The following is a 23,500-nucleotide window of genomic DNA, read 5'->3' on the forward strand; positions in this document are numbered from 1 at the left end:
AGGATGTCAAAGGTTTCTTGTAGATGTTTAAGATTATCACCTGTATTTAAAGTTTAACGAGCATATCGTCTATATAAACTTCCATAGTTTTCCTATTTATTTTTCAAACATCCTGTTCACGAGCCGTTGATAAGTGGCTCCGGCGTTTTTCAACCCGTAGGGCATATCATTGTAGCAATATGTGCCGAAATTCGTTATAAAAGAAGTCTTTTCCTAATCCTCCGGGTTCATCTTAATTTGGTTGTACCCATAATAAGCATTGAGGAAACTCATTAACTTTTGCCCGGTCGTGGCATCAATCATTAGATCGATGTTTGGCAGTGGGAACGAGTCTTTCTAGAGCGCCTTATTAAGATCTTTATAATCTACGCACATGCAAAACTTATTGTTCTTCTTAGGAACTACTACTACATTGGTTAACCAGTCTGTATATCTTACATCTCGGATTGAACCGATATTAAGTAAGCGGGTTACCTCTTCTTTGAAGAATTTATTCCTGGCTTTGGCAATCAGGCATTTCTTTTATCTTACCGGAGGTATGTTGGGATCCAAGCTTAACTTGTGTATGACTACTTCTGTTGGGATACCTGTCATATCCTCACGCAACCATGCCAAACAATCGGCGTTAGATTTAAGGAATTTAATAAAGTTAGACCTGAGCTCCAGGTGCAGTCCTGTCCCCAAGTGGAATTTCCTTTCTAAGGATTCTTCGAACAATGCCACTTGCTCCAGCTCTTCCGTTGTGGACTTAGTTGCATCCGTCTCTTCTGGAACATGGAAATATCTCGGTACTTGATAATATTCCGATGCCTCTACCCCTAGGCTAACTTTATTTAGTTCGAGAATAGGTGTCGGTCCCTATAATTGCTATGCCACGTGTTCCTTTCCTTTTCTACTGGAGAACGAAATTGCATTCATCTTCCTTGCTGCCAGTTGATCACCCCTTATCTGCTTAATTCTTTCGGGCATTGGAAACTTCAGTAATTGATGATATATTGATGGTACAACTTTTATATCGTGCAACCATGGCCTTCCCAGAATGATGTTGTATCCCATATCACCATCTACCACTTCGAAAAGAGTTGTTTTCATTTCTCCTTCGGCGTTCGTGAGTAATAAAATTTCTCCCCGGGTTGTCACGCTTGCGAGGTTGAATCCGGCGAGGAGTTTTGTGGCCGGAATAATGCTTTCGGTGAGTTTATCTTGCTTCAATACTCTCCTCTGTATGATATTAGCCGAACTTCCTGGATCCACTAGAACACGTTTAATCTTAAAATCTAGCACATTTAAAGAAATTAATAGTGCATCGTTGTTTGGTAGCAGTAATCTATCTGCGTCTTCCTCTGTAAAAGTGATATCGTCTTCCCGAAGCCTTTTGCTCTGGGTTATTGATGCTTTCATCTTCTGTGCTGCTGAAAAGGTGATCCCGTTAACCTCGTTCCCTCCGAAGATCATGTTGATTATTTGGCGCTGGGGATCTTCTCCTGCCTTCGAGGGTTCAGCGTTGTCCCAGTTGCAACCATAATTGTTCTTAGCTTAGTCACTCAAGAATTCTCTGAGGTGACCATTCTTCAATAATGTTACCACTTCTTCCTGGAGGTTTCGGTAGTCCCCTGTCCGGTAGCCATTTATCCCGTGGTATTCACACCACAAGTTGGGATCCCTCTTGATAAGATCATATCTCATCAATTTTGGAAACCGTGCTTCTTTGATGTTTCTCATGGCCGACTACAATTCCACTATACTGATGTTGAAGTTGTATTCCGATAACTTGGGGTAAGAAGGATCCCATGATCCTGACGCTTCTTTATCCTGCAGTAATCGATTTTTCCAAACGTGATTAGTCCTCCTATCAACGACGAACCTGTCTGTTGTCCGAAAACCTCTGCTACGGCCTTCGGTCCGTTCATAGGGCAAAAACCAGCCCCTCGAAGTCCGTTTGTCTGTGTCATAATCATTCTTTGAATTTTTTCCTGTTCTTTTCTCATCCTTTGGTCGACGATAGAAAACCAACTTGATCATCTTAGATCCTTATTTTTGATTCGTACCAATTGTGTATATACGCCCAAGTCGTTACTTGAAACTCGAGCAGGCTTTCCTTCAATTTCCGGGAAGCGTCTAAACTCCTTGGATTCAATCCCTTGGTGAATGCTTCAGCCGCCCATTCATCCGGGATAGCCGGGAGCAACATTCTCTCCTTTTGGAATCGGGTAACAAACTCTCGTAGCAGCTCGAACTCTGCTTGCGCAATCCTAAATATGCCGGCCGGGTACTTTTTTGGCCCCAGCATGAGCCTTGATGAAAGAGTCCGAGAGCATTTCAAAGGAGTCTATGGAATGCACGAGCAACAACTAATACCACATCAAGGCTCCCCTCGTGAGGGTTTCTCCAAATTTCTTTAGCAACAAAGATTCAATTTCGTGAGGAGCTAAATTATTTCCCTTCACATTCATTGTGTAGGTGGTAATATGCTCCTGGGGGTCTGAAGTCCCGTCATACTTTGGCACTCCAGGCATTTTGAACCACTTCGAGATTAACTATTGTGTCGCACTTGGTTTGTATGGCAATTGAGTATACTTTTTTGAGTTCAGACCTTTCAGCACTGGTGGCGCGCCAGGGATCTGCTCCATGTTGGCATTCACTTCCCTCATAAACCGTAAAAGTTCATTCTTGATAGGATCATTCTCATTATTGACGCCGAATCCGCTCCCCCTGCCCCATCAGAGCCAATTTCACCCCTGGGAGTGTTGTTAGCGACCTTCTGTATTGTTTGATTTGCGGGAGCACCGGGAGGAATCAGATCTCATCTGTTTGCATTATTCGAGGCTCCCGACAGCGCCTTCTTCAACTCCGTCATAACCTTATCCTGTCGCGTGAGGTGGCCAAGAATGATACCTTGTTGCCCTTGCAAGACCCTTACCGCGTCAACGACATATTCCTCATCAACATCATCGGGAGTTGTCTCCTGAACATGTAGAGGATATTGCCTGTCATGCACCGGTGTAGCGCCATTCCCCTCATTGTGGATGTCACTGATTGAGTCCTCGAAATGAGGTCGATTCCCTCGAATCTCGGGGTTGTGCGTGTTGTTAACAATGTTATCTGTCATTTCTTAGGATTTTTTCTAAGACAAAATAATCAAAACATGTTAGTAAAAAAGGCAAGGATCAATTTAATTGCATGGCTGTCTAGGCCCACGATGGGCGCCAAACTATTTACCCGTAAAATTGTACAGTTGAATTTATATGTGGTTTCTAGACAAGTGAATTAATTTGATCCTGAAATAATAATATAATCGAAGAATTATGCAATACTTAGCCTTATGATGTAGACGAAACAGTAGGAGCAACATGTCACGACCCCAAATTCCCTCCGTAGGATGTCGTGATGGCACCTAGTCTCTAAAACTAGGTAAGCCTAACAATGCGGAATAATAATAAATATCTGAAATAAATAAACTATAATTCAAACGATTTCAACTCTCAAAATCCGGTAGAAATAAATCACAAGCTTCTAAGAATTTATTCTCAATGTCTCTATATATCAAGGTCTAAATAAAATATAAGGAAGCAACATGAAATGATAGAAGGGGACTCCGGAGTCTGCGGACGCTGGCAGATATACCTCGAAGTCTCCATACGCAGGTAACTCACTGATGTCTAAGCTGGTAAGATATACCTGGATCTGCACAAAAAGATGTGCAGAAGCGTAGTATGAGTACACCACAGCGGTACCCAGTAAGTGTCAAGCCTAACCTCGGTAGAGTAGTGACGAGGTCAGGTGAGGCCCTACTGGAATATAATAATGGAATGGTAAAATGTTTAACAATATAGTAAAATAAAATGACACTAAAAAATGAATTAAATAGTATGTCACATTTAATGATACCAAATAATTGCAAATAATATCTCATGGAATCAAAACAGAATTTCCTTCAACTTTATAAAAATCACAATAATTAATCAAAGGCAACTATGGCCATAAATTAATATTAACAAGGGCACTACCGAGGTACCGCCTCCTAGTCCCAAATTATAAATAATTTCACAATATCTTATTTCCTTATATCACCGCGGGAGCCTTCACAATTTATTTAAAGAAAATATTTTTTTTCCCCGAAATAGCATCCCGCGTTTTAGCCACCCTTATCACACCGCATGACTTCTAGTAATCACCCCTATTAGCCACGCGTATCAAGCCACCCTTATCTCACCGCATGCGTTTCAACACCCAGACCTTATACCACCGCATGCGTATCAATATCATAATATATCACAATTTTCACCTCAAGTGCCCAATATTTCAATTTTCCACGAAACAAAATCTCACGAAAATATTCAAGAATAAATAATTCAGGAAAATATTATTCTAAATTTTTAATACGTTGCTTCAATATCAAAATTAAAAATGTCAAACACTTTATATTAATAATATTTAATTAAAAAAAATCAACCTTTAAATAATGCACAATATGAAAGAAACCAAGTTTCAATTAAACAGGTAAAACAATTAGCAAAAAAAAGGCAAACAAATTTAAAATATATATCACAAATCAATGATGAAGAATATAACAAGATAAAATAATTTAATAAATATGCAACAATGATCTACATAATTTAAAAATATAATCTTTCATATTTTGCCCGTGTACACACTCGTCACCTCGTGTACACGACTTTTAACACATTTCAATAATCACATTAATATCAATTCTAGGGAAAATTTCTCCCACACAAGATTAGACAAGTCACTTACCTCAGCTTGCTCCAATTTAACTAAGTATTATGTTTTTTCCTCGATTTTCAGACTCCGATAGACTCGTATCTAGTCATAATTAATTCGATACAGTCAACAAAACTTATAGTAATCAATTTCATAAGAAAATATTACATTTACATTAAAATCCGAAATTAGCTCAAAATTTGTCAGTGGGGCCCACATCTCGGAATCCGGCGAAACTTACAAAATCCGACAACCAATTCAATTACAAGTCCACCCATACCAATTTTACCAAAATCCGATAACAACTCGACCTCCAAATCTTAAATTTTTATTTTTGGAAGATTTTGCTTGATTTTTTTCTATAAATTCACGGATTCATGATGTAAATGAGTATGGAATCATGAAATATAATCAATATAGGATAAGGAACACTTACCCTAATGTTTTCCCGTGAAAATCGCCCAAAAATCGTCCAAGAACCGTGCTCCAAAAATCCAAAACGAAATGAATGAAATGACAATTTTTGGTCCTTAAGTTTCTGCCAATCCGTCACTAAAAGTCCATTTTCCGTTACTAAAAGTTCATTTTTCGTCACTAAAAGTCCACCAGAAACTGCTCTATCAGCCTTCCTTCAATTGAACATAACTTTATGTACAAATGTCCAAATGATAAATGGTTTAACTTTCTGAAAACTAGAATCAACCGACTACAACTTTCATGTTTTGTAGCTTTTTTGATTCCTTATGCATTGCGAGTTATAAGCTTCCACAGTCGGCTCCATGCATCAGAATTTCTGACGAAACTGCTCTACCAGCCTTCATTCAATACATCATAACTTTCTGTACAAATATCCAAATAATGAATGGTGTAATTTTTAGAAAACCAGAAACAAACGACTACAACTTTCCTGTTTTGATAATTTTTTGATTCCTTATGAATTACGAGATATAAGCTTCCACATTTGGCTCCACACACAAGAAATTTCGCCCAAATTTCCAGCAACCTTTTTGTCCGAAATCCATTCCGTTTACCTTCCGAATTCCACCCGAAATCTTCGGGACCTTAACCAATTATTTCAACATGTCCCAAAATACAATACGAACTTACTCGAGGCTTCAAACCACATCAAAATGACTAATCGCACCTCAAATCAAAATCTATGAACTTTGAACTTTTAATTTCTACAAACAACATCGGAACCTATCAAATCCAGTCCAACTGACCTCAAATTTGTACGCAAGTCATAAATGACATAACGGAGCTATAAAAATTTTCAGAATCGAATTTTGACCCCGATATCAAAAAGTCAATCACTCGGTCAAACTTCCCAAAAATTCAATTCGGCATTTCAAGCCTAATTCCACTACGGACTTCCAAAAAAATTCTGATCACGCTCCTAAATCCAAAATTACCATACGGAGCTATTAGAATCATCAAAATTCTATTCCGGGGTCATTTGCACATAATTCGACATCCGGTCACTATTTGAACTTAAACTTTAAATTTTTCATCAAAATTCCATATTTCGGGTTAGGGACCTCAGAATTTGATTCCGGCCATACGCCCAAGTCCCAATTCACGATACAGACCTACAGGAACTATCAAAATACTGATCCGAGTCCGTTTGCTCAAAATGTTGACCAAAGTCAATTCAGTTGTGTTTTAAACATCTAATTCACATTTTAATCCATTTTTCACCTGAAAACTTTTCGGAAAATTTTTACGGACTGCACACGCAAGTCGAGTAATGATAAATAGTACTTAAATCACATAATTAATCATTAAATTTAAAGATGATATTTTGGGTCATCACACAACAGTTCCGGGAACAGAGTTTCCGGGCACAATAAAAACGAAATAAAAAATTAAGAAGATAAGATTGTATTAAGCTTTGTATGGAATGTAGCATAAGCTTGCTAGAAAAATCGTGTCCTTTACAATGATAACTTAGCTCACTACTTATAACTATGTCTAGGGAAGGAGGTCCTAGGATCTTGCCCTTCTTTAATGTCAATTATGAGGATCATGAAGATGTAACGGTGAACATAAATGCCAAATTCCCTGTAGTGGGTAATCGCTCTTAATGCCACGGAATATTCTTTATTAAATGCTACAGGGCGAAGAGCATTTATCACATCTTTATGAACGTTATTATTTCCGGTGATAAGCGAAAAAGTTGTCGACTGTCTTTGGCCATCCCTCCGTCTTGGGTTCCACGTGTCCCTTTTTTGGATGGCCACGTGTCATAGCATATTTTACCCTATACAGCAGAGCCGCTCCCATCCAAAACGCTAATACTAAATAATCTAGAGATTATTAATCCCTCAATTATAATTTTGTCCTTAAATCAAACAATCTCTGAAGGTGTTGTTACTAATTAAACTCGAAGCACTTTTAAAATAATGCAATCACAATTTATTTTTTTATTTAAGTTTCAATGTTTTTATCTACAAATGTATCTATGTCCCATGTACAAAATGTTGTATCCCATTCACTATACAATTAAACTATTGAACCCATGTTACATCCGACTCTTAGACGAGTTATAAGAAACTGAGGACCAGTGTGGTTTAAAACGACTCAATAATTCTGTTGCACGTTGTAGAAAACTACTACCAGCTTGATTGGTTGGAGAAAGCTAAGTTGGCGATAGTAATTGTTTAGTAGATTGTGGCCGAACGGAACGGATAGCTAAGCATGAAGCCAAAAGAGTGGCCACTTCAAGGGGTTTCTCCATTCCTAGAACCATCGGGTTTGTTTATGTTCAATTTAAATATACATAACTTGATAATAGACGGATTAATATCTAACTGATCAAAGGGTTACTCTTAATAGGTTGAAGGCCTCTAGAGACGGATTCAAAAGTTAAAACCGTATAAATTCGAATTCGGAGTTCTACCATATTCAAATTTATACGGGTTCGAAATTTATTATTTGTATTTATTTAGTGAGATTTTAATATCATACAAGATTTTTAAGTCAAAACTATTGGGTCCAGATGAACCAGTAGCTTATTTACTAGATCTACCCCTGTAAACATCATTGTATCTATTATTCATTATTCGTGATAATATATGTGGACTGGTATAAATATATGCACTAATTAAAACATTTTTCATCTATATGCTCATCGTCGAAGGCCTCTGCAATAAAAGCTGGACGTTATTTTAAACCATCAATATGATCAAATCCTATAATTCTGTACATATCAAGCATGAATCATGTGTTTGAAAAGTAGTTGGGGAAAGAAAGAAAGGGATGCCTCATGATAGGACGAACATGAAAGATTCTAATAAAAAGTTTGACGACTCGACATGCTCATTTTATGCAGGTAATTGATTAGTTAGACACTTATTTTAATATATAAAATGTTCATGGTCCATATTCATCAATGTTTGCAATTTGTTTAATTCTTAATTAATTATTAATAATTATTCTTGTAATATGCATGACTTTTTACGTTGTTAACTTAGCATGCAGCGCTTGGCATTTTCTTAAAGGATGCATAAAGAACCAAGATGGAGACGTATACCTAAGCTCCAAACAAAATACTACTATGCATATTATTTATAGCCCTATACATAGATATGGACTTCCACCTACATTTTGGAAAGCAAAGGTGCAGGGGAGACAACTAGTATACGAATAGGTGAGATGTTAGCTTCAAAGTAACAAGGCATAAGTCCCACAACTTTTTATGGTTAGTGAATTTGCAAATAAAAATAAAATAGATTAAAAAACAAAACATTATGGAAAATACATTGTAGTTGTATAAACTTCAAAGCAAAAGATGCACAAAAATAAACTTGACTAACTAGGCAAACACTTCATGTTCACAAAAACTTCTTAGCATGTACATAAATATATCTTGCTCACTCATTCTTACTTGGAGAATTACATCATATTTATATAATTACAGTCAAGTATTTAAAGGAACTTGAAAAGATGTTTGGGACATATATCTACATTATATTAAAAGCACGAAAACTCTTAGCGAAATATCTTTCGTACTTTTTATCCTTTAAAAATAAAATTTATACTAGACAAGATGACCATCTAATTATTTTTCTAATATTTAAAACTTTAAAATCAACTTAATTTTAGATACTAAAGTTTTTCCTTATTTCAACCATATAAGAACTCGTAGTATTAGGTATTTTAATTTAGTAAGATCTTAAATTGATATCCACTTACTAAGATTCATAGGGAAACGGTTATGAAATATCGGCAATATGTAAGAAGCTTTTCCTAATTTTATATATGCAAATATTATAAATAGTGTTGTGTCAAAGTGAATAAGCAATAAAGAAAATAGATGCATAAATTATTTCACTAAAGCTAACTTTTATAAGCAGACTTTTTTAAAGATGAATATCTGTGGTATCAATGTACAAATTATATTGTCAAAATAAGTTACACGAATCGAATTAAAAAAAAAGGCATGGCATACGTTTTGGTACAACATATAAAGGAGGTAATTGTGAGTCAATCTGTGAATTAGATATTAGGCCAAGAAATAATTCATCTTTTGAAGGAAATAAAATCCCGTTAATATTTCAAGAATATTTTTATCTCTCAAGAATCTTGCATTTGACATTCATTACAGTTGATAATAAAATTCTTAATGAATAAAATTTTAATTACAGTTAAATATTTAAAACTTGGGATGAACATCTGAATCAACAAAAAATAAATTATTTCCCTATAAAGTTGAGAACAAATACTTAAAACTTTTAAGTAATTAAAGTTGACAAAAACACTTAGGATACATATATTATTTTCATAAGAAGAGAATTATATTATTGGCTGTGAAAGAAATCATAAAATAGAACAAAATATATTATTATATAGTATTAAGAGTCACAACAATTTTTATAAGATATTCGCACAGAAGTTCTCTAAATTAGAGAAGTTATCTGAGGACTTATATGAGGAAAATTTTCTTTCTTAATTTATTGACTATCTAAACAGGATCAACATTCATCATTTTCAAGAACTTATTTTTTTCTTAAATTAATTGCTTATTTTATAATTCAACCACATTATTTAATAATGTTTAAATAAAAATTTTAAATTACTCAGGGTTACACGCAAATTGTTGAATTTTACATATATATATATATATATATATATGAATTTGACGGTGGATAAACTAAATTTATAACATAATAGACAAGAATCAATATAATAGGTAGACAAGAAATTTAAAGTCTAAGAAAATCCCATGCAAATCACGGCTACAAGGAAACACGATCTATTAGTAAGATTTTTCTCAATTTCTCAAAAAGATAATGTCCAATAAAATAAAATTGTAATATTGAAAATTCTAACCAATATGAACTTGCATGGACAATGGAAAATTCTAGTAATATGGATTTTGCATAAAATAAATACCAAAAACTTAAAAAACATTAACCGATGATTGAATAATTTTATGGGTCGATTTATTTTATTAAGTTAGTTATATAAGATTAACATTTAATATTTTCAAAAAACTTACACTTTTATTATATAACTCAAACTTAAATTTTAATATAATATTTAAGTGATTTTTTTCTTTAAAAAATACTCAATAAGACAGGCTACACAGGCAATGAGCATCCAATAAGATTAGTACAGATGAAAAATCGAAGATATAAAGCGTGCACGAGCATTCTAGGATCTACCATATGAGAATAGCTCAATGTTTAAAAAATGCATGAGATGAATAGTCCACTCACTGAGGTGTTAGCTCAAAGGAGATTTAAATCTTATGAGTTCAAAACCTTTAAAATTCTCAATATTGAACTTATCATACTTTTTAAATTATAGAAGTATATCCACTATTTGTTGTAAATTTAAGTAAATTTTCACACAAATTTATGATTCGTGTTAAAAGTATTGGATTCAAATGAACCAGATAATTTAATGATGCATCATGTGGTGCCAGCCCCGTGAAATTTTAGCTCCCATAATCGCCTAGTACGTTTACAGAATTAGGGGATTCTTAGATGGGTAAAGATGAAATTAAGATTAGCATATATGCTAATCCTTCCTCGTTAATTTCGATATTTATTTCAGCTTCCTCGTTAAATGATTTCCCTCCTTGTTATCTTGACCTGTTCCAAAACTGTTATAATTCCATATTCTTTAAAGTTATTTTCCAAATTAATATTTACCCAAATCAAGCACGATCCTTCTTTCCCAGCTCCCATATTGTGGGCCATTTTGTTCCTCACCTTAATTATCAGGAAATTCATACCAGTACAGTAAACTAAGAATACGACAAGACCTTATTGACGTCCATAATACCTATATATATATGACTCAACATAAGAAGAAAAAGTAGTTCAATATATATAGTCCTCCATAGAAAATGGAACCTCAAGTAAGCTCAAAAATGAAGAAGGTTCTTCTTGTCATCAACTGTATAATTCTAGCTGTGGGAACCTGTGGTACCCCTTTGCTCCTGCGCCTTTATTTCATCAAAGGAGGCAATAGAATTTGGCTATCAACCTGGCTACAAACTGTTGCTTGGCCAATAAATTTCATCCCTTTGGCCATCTCCTACTTCTATCGTCGCAAAATTAATATCAATAATGACATCAACAACAATAATGATAATATCAAAGTCATTCTGATGACTCCCCGGATTTTCGCGGCCACTATAGGAATCGGAGTCCTCCAAGGATTTGCGAACTATTTCTACTCTTATGGCTCAGCTAAAGTGCCTGTTTCAACTAGTGGACTTCTCTTTGCTACGCAACTTGCTTTCACGGCTGGCTTTGCTTTCCTTATAGTGAAGCTGAAGTTCACTTCCTACTCTGTCAACGCCGTCTTTTTGTTGACGGTTGGTGCAGTGCTTTTGGCTCTACACTCTGGAGGTGATCAACCAGAGGGAGAGCCAAAGAAAGAGTATATTTTAGGGTTTATCATGATCCTAGCAGCTGCTGCTTTGACTGGGCTTATTTTTCCTTTGGTGGAGTTGATTTACAAAAAGGCACATCAAGCTATTACTTACACACTTGTGTTGGAGTTTCAGACAGTGTATTGCTTTGTTGCCACTATTGTTGCAACAATTGGAATGATCATTAACAAGGACTTTCAGGTATCTCTCTTTCTCTTAGCTCGATTTGAATCCTCTCCATTTGCCTTTTGTCCATTTATTACTCCCTCCGTTATAATTTAAGCGCTAAAGTTTTATGCAATAAATTTGTGTGACTATAATTAGACTTTTGAAAATTGTGATTGTCAATATGTACTCATAAGATTTGTGTGATTTGAAATTACTTATGTTGTTATACATATCATAATATTTTTATGATTAAAAACTTGTTTGTCATTAATATGGGTAAAACGAGAAGTTTAAGTGAATTTTTATTTCAAATATAGAAAGTTGAAACTCTTTTATTGTATGGACGAAAAGGGAAATGATGCCATGTAAATTGACGGAGGGAGAATAAATGTGTTTGGCTTTAACGAAATTACTAATATGAGTTTAAGTTTTATACAATAATTAATCATATAAAGTATTTGATAATTTTAAAGTTATTACATGTAAACCTGATCATTCTAAAGGTTTTCATTTATACCTATATATATGATAAGCATTTTGTTGGTAATATGATAAAAATAGTAACCAACATAATTAATATGTTAAACTACATTGATATTGTAGTGTAAAAACAAAATTATATTGCCAATGCATATCACTTAAATTCTCTTATGATACACAACTCTTAACTTCTATTTCTTGACAGTATAAAAGAATTCACTATAAAGCCATCGTATAGATAACTATAGGTAATCACTCATAACTAATAAGTGGAATCATTTACCTAGAAAATAAGGTATGTTATCTACTAATTGTGTAAAAATTAGATGCACATTTGCAAGTTAAATCCGCTCCATAAAGACACAAGAAAATGTAAAAATATTGATGGTTAAAAATATGTTGCAGGCAATTTCAACGGAGGCAAAAGAATTTGAACTTGGAGAAGGCAGATATTATAATTTGATAATATGGGGCGCAATAATTTTGCAATTCTACTTCTTAGGCACCATTGGAGTCATCTATTCGGCTTCTTCTTTGGTGTCTGGGATTTTGATTTCCGTTCTACTACCTATCACGGAAGTTTTAGCTGTTTTTTTCTATGGGGAAAAGTTCAGTGCAGAAAAAGGAGTTTCACTTGCCCTCTCTCTATGGGGATTTCTTTCATACTTTTACGGTGATATGAAAAAAAGCAAGAAGAAAGAAAATCAATCTCCGGAAACAGAGATGATTGATAGTAAAACTTGTACTCCGTGATTGAAAAGCATGGTTATTTCCAAGAATAATACAAGCAGTTGTATAATATATTTGGATTTATTCAGGTTAAGGAATTGTGATCGAATAGTTGAATTCATTATGTAATTTCAAAATTAAAGTAATAGCGTTTGAGAAAAAACATTATATTTTGGAATTACTTTATGGAAGGTCGTAATTGATGAAAGAGTCAAAGTTTTGGTGGATCATAAGTTGCAGGAATATAAGTGGCTACTTGAAACTTAAAAAAGCACAAATATAGGAAATGCGATAAAGAAAAACTCTAAAATCTTCAAAAATGAGAAAGCTTGTAAATCAGAAAAAAAAATCGAATCGATATAAGATAGTTGAATAATAATAAAAGATAAATATAAAATTTATCAAAAAGTAATAGTACATACATGAATCCAGGACGCTAATTATATTTTCTGTGGTCCATGTGGTTAGTATCAAAGGCTGCTTTGAATATTACTGGAGAGAATGTTACTGGTAGAATATATATATATATATATATATATATATATATATATATATATATATATATATATATATATATTTTTGACTTAATCATACATAGGAAGTCCTCTCCCATCATGGTATTTGGATATTTCACCCATTCCCCTAAAATACTGAACTTTTTATTTATGAAAACTCGTTTTCAAGATTTTGGACTAAATGCAACCTAACCTGTATTAGTTTGTCTCAATAATTTGTCGCTTTTGTAACTCAAAACTACACTATGTTTTGTCTATGTCACATCTCAAGAAAACAAAATTTAAAGAAAGTAAAAGAACAACTCGTGATTCAGGCAAAGAAAATAACTATCATCATTTTTTTTCGTTTTGACAATTATCACTACTAAAAATTCGACAAAAACCGATCAAGGTCGACCGACCAACTTTGGTCGGTCAAAAAACGGACCAAAAAATCGACCAAAGTTGGTCGGTTTTTCAAAATATTTTTTTTTAATTTTTTTTTTTCGAAACCGACCAACTTTGGTCGGTTTTCTTTGGCGCAAAAATGCGGGAAACTATTTTTGAGTCCCGCGAAATTTATGTTTCAAGAAACCGACCTAACTTTGGTCGGTTTTTCAATTAAAATAAATAAAAATTAATATTAAAAAAAACCGACCAAAATTGGTCGGTTAATTCGGCGGGTCATTTAAAAAAACCGACCAACTTTGGTCGGTAATTTTACTTTTTAATAAAACCGACCAACTTTGGTCGGTTATTTTCGTGCGAAAATATAATTAAAGAGTATAAATCAAATAAAAGACAATCTTAAAACAAAATGTGACAATGGTCTAGTGGTAGAATAGTATCCTGCCACAGTACAAACCCCGGTTCGATTCCCAGATGGTGAATCTTTTTATTACATAATTAAAATACCGACCAACTTTGGTCGGAAAAAACCGACCAACTTTGGTCGGTTTTTTTTGCAATATTTTTTTTTTGAATTTAATTGACCGACCAAAGTTGGTCGGTAATTTCCGACCAACTTTGGTCGGTGTTCCTTTCCGACCATAAAAATACCGTCCACACGTAAATGGTCGCGTTTTGGTCGGTTTTTGGCCATTACCGATCAACGTTGGTCGGTTTTTTTGATCGGTTTTTACCGAATTTCTAGTAGTGTATGTCAAGTTAAATATTAAAATAAACCCTCACGGATGATTTACCTCTAAGACCCAATAAATAACTTGTTACTTTTTTCTATTATAACTTAAATGAGAAATCCATAGAAGTAGGTGGAAGCGACAAGGCAATAATTAGCCATTGATTTAGGAGGTTCCTTGTCAAGTTTATGCTCATTTGCGACTGGTTAAAGGGGAATTTCCTTGTCCCGATACTTAATTAGTATATCCCTTAATTTCTAAAACATTATATTCGAAGTGGTGCACAGAATTTAATATAGATGCATGCATGAATGCAAAGAGCATCTTGTCATAACTCATAATTCCTATTGTTTGACCAAAAAGTGTATATTTGGGCTAAACTATTGAATTTATGTAATAATGGGTTAAACCTAGTTAAAGATAATAACTCTATATGCAGATCTTAAAAATGTGCGTGAGATGGGACAGGTCCAGTGAAATGTTGACAATGATAGACACAAAACGTTCATAAAGAATGAGCAATAATGGAGGTGTAACTAGTAATAAATAATAACAAATGACATTTAAGTAAATAAGAGGAATGATTCACCCAATAAAGGGTGGATTGGAAGAATGTTCCTCCTGACAATGATGAATGACAGATAAAATTCAAGGTTTGTTCGAACTATTCTTGGATTTAGTGAAAAAGTATGAAATAATATGGGCAAAAATCTTGATAAATAGATAATTTTTGTATCTTTTCAAGAGAGAGAATCTTCTTCTGAAAAGTGTTCTTATCCAGTGAATAACCTCCATCTTCTTTTCCTGTCTCTTCTTTTATTTCGTTGAGACATATCGCTACCAAACCCTAATGGTACAAATGCAGAGAATATTCACTAGAATATTCTCTTTAATATCATATTTCAAAAGTTAGTCGTTACTGCTCTTTTAGTGATGTTCAACCTCGGTCATTATTGGCATCTCGACCACGAATCTTGCTGCGCCCTGGCCGACCTCGACTGACTCTTCCCTTAATTCTATATTACCCTAAATATTCTAGGGTAGATTTTATTCCATATAGTTAGTCCCTCCGCTAATTGAGGTCGGCCTCATGCGGGCTCGATAAGCGGATATTGTATAATGTGGTTGAAGCATTTGGACGACCTGAACGGGCTGTGATGATTGGGGAGAGTTGGTAACGTGTCCTTTTGTGAGCCATAATTTCTGGGGTTGTAAGTCCCATGAATAAGGTGGCGTCATGGCGATTGACGTCATTATGATGCGATTTCCCGCTTGCATCAAAGAGCTTTATCTTCTTCTTCCCTCTCCATTGTCATGTATTTTCTTACCGGTTTTAGCGATTTTTGCTGCTTCTAACACTTCATTGCTTGAATACCCTTCCTTAACAACATGGTTAATATACCCTCTATTTTCGATATGGTAACTGACCCTGTTCCGTTGGCAGTGCTTATACCCCCTTATGCTAATAGGGTCTTTGTCGCCACTGAAGAAGAGAATTTCCCTACGGTAGAGGAAATAGTCACTCACAGTGAGAAAGTTAGGTCCAATTTTTCGAAGACACCTGAAGGTGAGCCTGAAGTCTCAGAATCAGTGATGGAAGAGGCCGATCTGGCCGAGCTTAGGGAAAAATTCAACATTCCTGCCCGTATCGACCTGATCCCAGCAAGACACGACGTGGTGCAGATCCACCGCCCTGGATATTGCCCGTTCTATGCGTATCCTTACCAAGTCGGCTATACTCTTCCCCTTCTCCCATTGGAAGAGGAAATTTTTTGCTATTACGATGTCTGCCCGGCCCAACTCTCTCCATACATCAACAAGCTTATTAGGATTCTCTAAAAATTTGCCGAGTTGGCCGGGGTCGAGGTCACGCTCCGCCATCTAATACATCTCTTTGCCCCTAGATTTTATAAGGGGACGATGTTGCATCTCTACCATCGAGGAAGAAAATGCCTGGTGGTGAAGATGGACAATAAATCAAATCGTCAATTTTGGCTCAACTACTTCTTTGTTAGAACCAAAGACATGGTGGCCAACGCGGACGGCTTTCCTGAGACTTGGAATCGTGCTCGTAAGTATTCGTTTTCTGTGAAAGGTATTTGATTTGTCTATTTCTAGTTATAGGCTCTAACATATTTTCTTCTTCGTACAGCCAAGGTTGCGCCTCGTCCTTTGGTCGGGAATATTTCTGACTCGGTTGGCCGGATTCTGCCTCACACTGTGGGGATTCATGAATGGTTGGGCTTTCTCAAGAAGTCCGGGCCTGCCTCTTCCTTGGCCAGTGAGTCCATCTATATTTTTTGTCATTTTTACTGCTTTGACCTCATGGTCGCATGCTCGCTATGGTTTACCGTTCGTAGTGACATCCTTCGATCTTTCCTTTTCAGTTCGAGGGTCTTCAAGGAGACCGAAGGCTCCTCCTTCTGCGTTTCGTAAAAGGAAGGCTGCTTCTTCTTCGGAGTCCGTCCCTGCTATGGCCGCAGCTAGACCTGCTTAGTCATCTGCTTCTGTTCATTCTTCCACTGCGGCCAGGTCTAACAGTTCGTTGGCCATACCTATTGCTGCTTCCGTACCGACTTCTTCTGCGCCCGTGGGTACATCGTCATAGGAGCTTCTGGCTTCTCCTTTACTTCATCTAGTGGACAAGGAAGAGGAATCATAGCCGAGTGATGGGAATTTGGTTCCCCACTAGAGGAGATCGGTGGATATCTGTGACTGGACTGCCCGGGCAATGGATTCAGTGATGTGCTATTTTATTATCCGAGAAACAGCGACCATAGAGCTTAAAGATGACGCCGAGGTATCGCCCGTGGTTCCTCCATCGACTGAAGCCACAAAGGGTATATCTCTTCCTGGAACCACGATGGAAGCTAAAAGGCCATTGGCGAGAGTTTCTGATAAATCGCGGTGGGATGAACCATCGGCATCGTGACCGGCCGAGGGTCCTTCTTCGATGGCCGATATAAAAGGAAAGTGCGTAGTCGAGGATGGTTATGAGATGGGCTCCGATATGGATGCCGATGAGGTAAGGATGATCGGGGAGGGGTTTACCCCTCTCGAAGTAAGGTTGGAAGGGTCCACGTGGACTATTGCGATCCCCATGAATCAAAATCTGTTGGTCGACACGGAGGACGTGGTCCCTTCCCTTGGTCCCCTCTGTTCTGATATGGCGGGTAAATTCCTCGAAAAGCTGAAGCATGCTATCTTGTCTAGGAGCATATCTGGCCTCGCTCTTAGGGTAAGATTTTTTATCTCTCTCGTTTTTGTTTGTCAAGTTCAAAGTTATTTTCGTTCTTACTCTTTGTTTTCTTTTTCTCTTTATTTCAGAGTGGGATTTTGGAAATCGAAAGCGCCCGCAGAGAGGAGAGGCGTAAGGCTATTTTTCTGAAGATGGAGAGAAAATACCGCAAGTACCGCGGTAAGTATCGTGAGATTTGCAGGCGGTTTGGAGAGGGCGGCAATTTCTGAACTCTCCGAGACGAGCTGAAAGAAAACAATGACGAGCTGGTGAAGGTCATTGAAAAATACAGCGTCCTTGAGGAGGCGCTAAGGGACAAAGAGGAGGGGTTGGAGGTTAGTATAAGGGTCGAAGCCCAGTGCAACGATCTCCAAGCCTAGGTAGTCTCGCTGCGCGCCGATCTCGAGGAGTGTGAATTCAAAGCGGAAGCTTTAAGGGGTGAGGTCGCCGAGAAGGCAGCGAATCTCGAGAAGGTGGAGTCAGCTTGGTCAGGGGCTACGAGGAAGGCGGAGGCCTTGGAGATCGTAATCCATGTCCTTGGTTCTGAGCGAGAGAATACTTTGGAGACGGCCAGACTCAAAGAAGAGCGGCTCGATTAACGGATTGGAGAACTAGAGAAAGAGGCTTCTAGCCTTTGTGATCGAGTCGCCGCTCTGGAGGCCGAGAAGGCACAATTATTGGCTCGACCATCCTCTTCCCGTGTTTCTGATTTTCCTAATGTTCCTCGAGACTTATACGAGGAGTGGATTCATGCTGAGGCTCAGCTGGATATATTCAGAGATCTGATGAGGACGGGAACCATTCCAGAGGCCGCCTTCGAGGATGCTCATGTTAAGGCGCGTAGAGCTTGGTTCGCTTGCGGCTATGATCCTTCTACACCGGAGGCCGGTGATGATGAGGAGGATGTAGGCGTGGATCGGATCGATTAGGACGCCTGGTATGAAGACACGTATCCTGATGGAGATGGTAATGGTGAATGGGTAGCTGGGGATGGCCCAGGCGATCAGGACAGTTAGTAGCTTTTCTTTTCTTCCTTTTTGTTTTGTTGCAAACGTCTGCGTGTTTTTTCTTTTGTGGGCATTTTTCCGAGCCTTTGTAAAGAAAATATTCTAAGTATGAAATACCAGTATGGTTATTTGTACCTGATTATTTTTTTTATTCTGTTCCAGTTTGTATGTTTTTTGATTTTGTTGCTTGGTTGCCTTGGTTTCCTTAGTCGTAATAATTTAGTTCGAGTAGGGTCGAATGAGGTTGAAGTAAAACCTAAGTTTGATCATGGCCGAGGACCAGTAGATGTTAATTCGAGCGAGAACAAACATATCGTTTCTATTTATGGCCGGAGGCCGATTAGGTATTGATTCGAATGAGGTCGAGTATAACCTGTGCCTGATTATGGCCAAGGGCCGATTAGCTGTTGATTTGAGCGAGGTCGAGTATAACCTGAGCCTGATTATGGCCAAGGGCCGATTAGGTGTTGATGCGAACGAGGTCGAATGTTACATATGCTTGATTATGACCGAGGGCCGATTAGGTGTTGATTCGAATAAGGTCGAATATCACCTATGCTTGATTATGACTGAGGGCCGATTAGGTGTTACACTTGTCGACGGTATGATTTTAAGGCGTCGTTGCTTTGGTTGTACATTTGGAGGAAATAGAAATAAACTTCATGCATTCGTGCTTTGTTCATACACTTGGAGAAATTTACATATTTTTCGGGCGTTGGATGGCATTTCAGTCCCAGTTCCAGTCTATCTAGTCCCTTAATTGGTCGAGGACGCTAATTATATTTTCTGTGGTCCATGTGGTTAGTATCAAAGGCTGCTTTGAATATTACTGGAGAGAATGTTACTGGTAGAATATATATATATTTTTTTTTGACTTAATCATACATAGGAAGTCCTCTCCCATCATGGTATTTGGATATTTCACCCATTCCCCTAAAATACTGAACTTTTTATTTATGAAAACTCGTTTTCAAGATTTTGGACTAAATGCAACCTAACCTGTATTAGTTTATCTCAATAATTTCTAGCTTTTGTAACTCAAAACTACACTATGTTTTGTCTATGTCACAACTCAAGAAAAATAAATTAAAGAAAGTAAAAGAACAACTCGTGATTCAGGCACATTCTCCAAGAAAATACCTATCATCATTTCTTTTCGTTTTGACAATTATGTCAAGTTAAATATTAAAATAAACCCTCACGGATGATTTACCTCTAAGACCCAAAAAAATAACTTGCTACTTTTTTCTATTATAACTTACAGTATAATTTTTCGGCGAAGGGGGTTCGGGTGAACACCCTTCCGCCCCCTAAATCCGCCCCTTAGTGCAGCTATGGCTAATCATCAAACATGCTTAAATGGATTCCATGGTTGTACAAAATAGACGCTATATTCCAACGGTAACAAAAAAGCCCTCTTCAAGCGAGCGATGGGGACGCCGACCGGTAGCAAAAATCGATCGCGGTCGACCGAACGATTTTGGTCAGTCAAGAAACCTACCAAAAAACGGATCGAAGTCGGTCGGTTTTTTTAAAATATTTTATTTTTTAATTTTTTGTTATGAAACCGACCAACTTTGGTCAGTTTTCTTTGGCACAAAATGCGAAAAACTATTTTTTAGTCCCGCAAAATTTATTTTTCAAGAAACCGATCAACTTTGATCGATTTTTTATTTAAGATAAATTAAAAGTAATATTAAAAAAATCGACCGAAATCGGTCGGTTAATTCGGCCAGTCATTTTAAAAAATCGACCGAATTCGGTCGGTAATTTTATTTTTTGTTAAAATCGACCGACATCAGTTGGTTATTTTCGTGCGAAAATACAATTAAAGAGTATAAATAAAATAAATGACAATCTTAAAATAAAATGCACCAATGGTCTAGAGGTAGAATAGTATCTTGCCACAGTATAGACCCCGGTTCGATTCCAAGATCGTGCATTTTTTAATTACATAATTAAAATACCGACCGACTTTGGTCGAAAAAAACCGACCAACTTCGGTCTGTTTTTTCGGCATTTTATTTTTTGAATTTAATTGACCGAAATCGGTCGGAAAATACAAACCAAAGTCGGTCGGTTAGCTCTACCGACCGTCATGAATTGGACGGTTTTCGGTCAATTTTTGCCAATTACCGACCAACATTGGTCGGTTTTCGCAGTTGGTTTTTCCTATTTTTTTAGTAGTGTGGTGTTCACACACCCAGCGATGGGGACGCCGGCCGACAACATACCGGCGCGTCCAGATGAAATCCCAGTCCCTCTAGCTAGGAATACTACTTCTGGAGTAGAAACATTATCGAATTCAAGTTATGTTGTTGCTTTGAAAGCCCCAACGACTCCAGGCCCTAGCCCAAATCGCCATGAAAATTCCGATGTCAAAGCTCGATACACTACTCATAATGGGATGCCAACAGTAATATTCAAAGCCAGTGACTATTATGGACTAATGGCAGAAGAATGCAAGTTAACAATTGTTGGCAAATTCTTGAGAACTCGACCTCAAATTGAAAAGATTCGATCTTCCTTTGCTGAAAAAATCTCTATTAAAGGTAATGTTAAAATAGGTGTATATGATTTTTGCACCGTATTTATAGATTTCTCTAATGAAGATGACTTTAAGAGTGTCTGGTGGAGACGATCAATAGAAATTGAAGGCCAAATTATGTGGCTAGAAAATGGTCTCCAAATTTTAAACCCGACGAGGATTCTCCCATAGTTCGAGTGTGGGTGCTTCTCCTAGGTCTATCTTTTCATTGTCATACTTTGAACTATGTGAAACAAATACTTGGTCCTGTTGGTACTCCTCTATCTATGGATGTAGCCACCAGCTATAGAACCAAGCCTAGTATGGCAAAAGTAAGAGTAGAAGTTGATCTTACAAAGCCAAAATTAAACTCTGTTTTTGTGGGATCAGAGGACGACTCAATTCCAAGGAAAGGGTACACTCAAAAATTAAAATATGAGAATGTTCCCAAATATTGCAGACATTGTAAGATGTTGGGACATTCAATAATCCAATGTAGATTTGCTGAAAATAAAAATAATGATGATTTTGAGGATACAAGGGAAAATGAGGCAGAAGCTAAGGTTGAAAATCAAAATGCAATAAAGAATGCAACATGCTCAAAGACAAATAAGGTGGGGATGCAAAAGTTGAGTATTGGAGCAAATAATGTTGGGAAGACCATGTTAGTCACAACAGAACAAGACATAATTGAAAGTAGCAATTAAAATACAAAGGAAAATGGGGTGGAGGCGACAAGACTGCTTCTAATTCAAAACTAGCTCGAAAAGACCTACAAACAGTGGATCAAGAGGAAGGCCAAACTACTACAATAAGGAGCAATGCAAAAAAGAAGAAAAAGAACACCAAGAATAAGCCTCCAAAGAAGAAGAACAAAGTGAAATTTAAGAATGCATTTGGGCAACCACAACAACCACAGAGAATGAATGACAAAACTAAGCAACTGATTGTTGAAGAATATTTTGATCAAACTGAAAAAGTTACAAACTTGATTACTACTGGTAATACGGGGAAAACTCATATTAATAAGGTGATGGAAGACAACACAGGACATTCTGAATCAGGAAAAATCGAAAGCAGAGAAGAATAAGGATCACATTGTGAATAGTGGTAATTGTGAAAAAAGCAGCGAGTATTTACATGAAGACCAAGAGAGTAACCATACTTGTAGCAAGAATTCAACTGATATGGCATGCACTAGCTCCAGGATTAAAAATCATCCGGAAATTAAATTGGTGGTCGAACTAAATGAAAAAGTCAACAAGCGATTTGCTATAGAGGACTGTAGTACAGAAGAGAAAGTTGCAGAAACTTTTATTATAGGGGACACACCTTATGATAAGCATACTGCAGAGGGAGGTTCAGAAACAGATGGGCCAAATAAATCTGCAGAAATACAACTGAAAGATGTGATGAAAAAAGAAGGATTATCCTCTATAAATAGGGAAAGAAGTAGACAAAGAAAGACAGGAAAAAGGAATAAAGACAAAGATAAACTTATCCCCTCTAGCGGGGGACAGAGTTTAAATTAGGATCCTACCCCAATTGTTTTCCATGATCAATATAATATTTTGGAATATAAGAGGGGTTAGATCTTATAAAGCAATTCATAGATTGAAAAATCTAATCAACATCAACAAAGTTGACTTTGTGGCCATTATGGAGCCATTAGTCAACAAAAGTAAGATTGAAGGCTACATGAGATTCTTGGGATTCCATAATAGTGTTACAACTGACAATGAGAAACTGTGGTATTTCTGGAGATCAAATCTACTTGCAAATATTATTAGCAATGATGATCAACAGATTACTCTCAACTTTAAGCATGGATCAGATGGTTGTAGTATCTACATTACTGTAGTTTATGCTAAGTGTTGTTCTATATAGAAAGGAACTATGGGACAGTTTGACAAATTTAAAATCTATTGTAGATAGACCATAGTGTATTGGATGGGACTTTAATGTAATCATGGAGCATGAAGCAAAGATAAGAGACAAACTTCATAGGATCTACAAGAGTCTCGACTTTATTAGTTGCATGGACCAATGTGGTATTTCAGATGCTGGCTTTGTTGGGTCCAAATACACATGGTGCAATAATAGAAGATCT

The 23,500-nt window shown here is 36.7% G+C and overlaps 1 protein-coding gene across 1 annotated transcript; it reads left to right on the plus strand.

Moving 5' to 3' along the window:
• The first annotated feature begins 11,059 nt into the window (after positions 1-11,059).
• On the plus strand, positions 11,060-13,166 carry LOC107791626 (purine permease 3-like). The gene is made up of 2 exons (XM_016613720.2): positions 11,060-11,809; positions 12,662-13,166. The coding sequence occupies exons 1-2, from the start codon at positions 11,078-11,080 to the stop codon at positions 13,007-13,009; spliced, it is 1,080 nt and encodes a 359-aa protein (XP_016469206.1). The 5' UTR covers positions 11,060-11,077; the 3' UTR covers positions 13,010-13,166.
• Positions 13,167-23,500: the final 10,334 nt, after the last annotated feature.

The sequence above is a fragment of the Nicotiana tabacum genome, chromosome 13 (genome assembly GCF_000715075.1).
Source record: "Nicotiana tabacum cultivar K326 chromosome 13, ASM71507v2, whole genome shotgun sequence".
Classification (NCBI taxonomy): Eukaryota; Viridiplantae; Streptophyta; class Magnoliopsida; order Solanales; family Solanaceae; genus Nicotiana; species Nicotiana tabacum.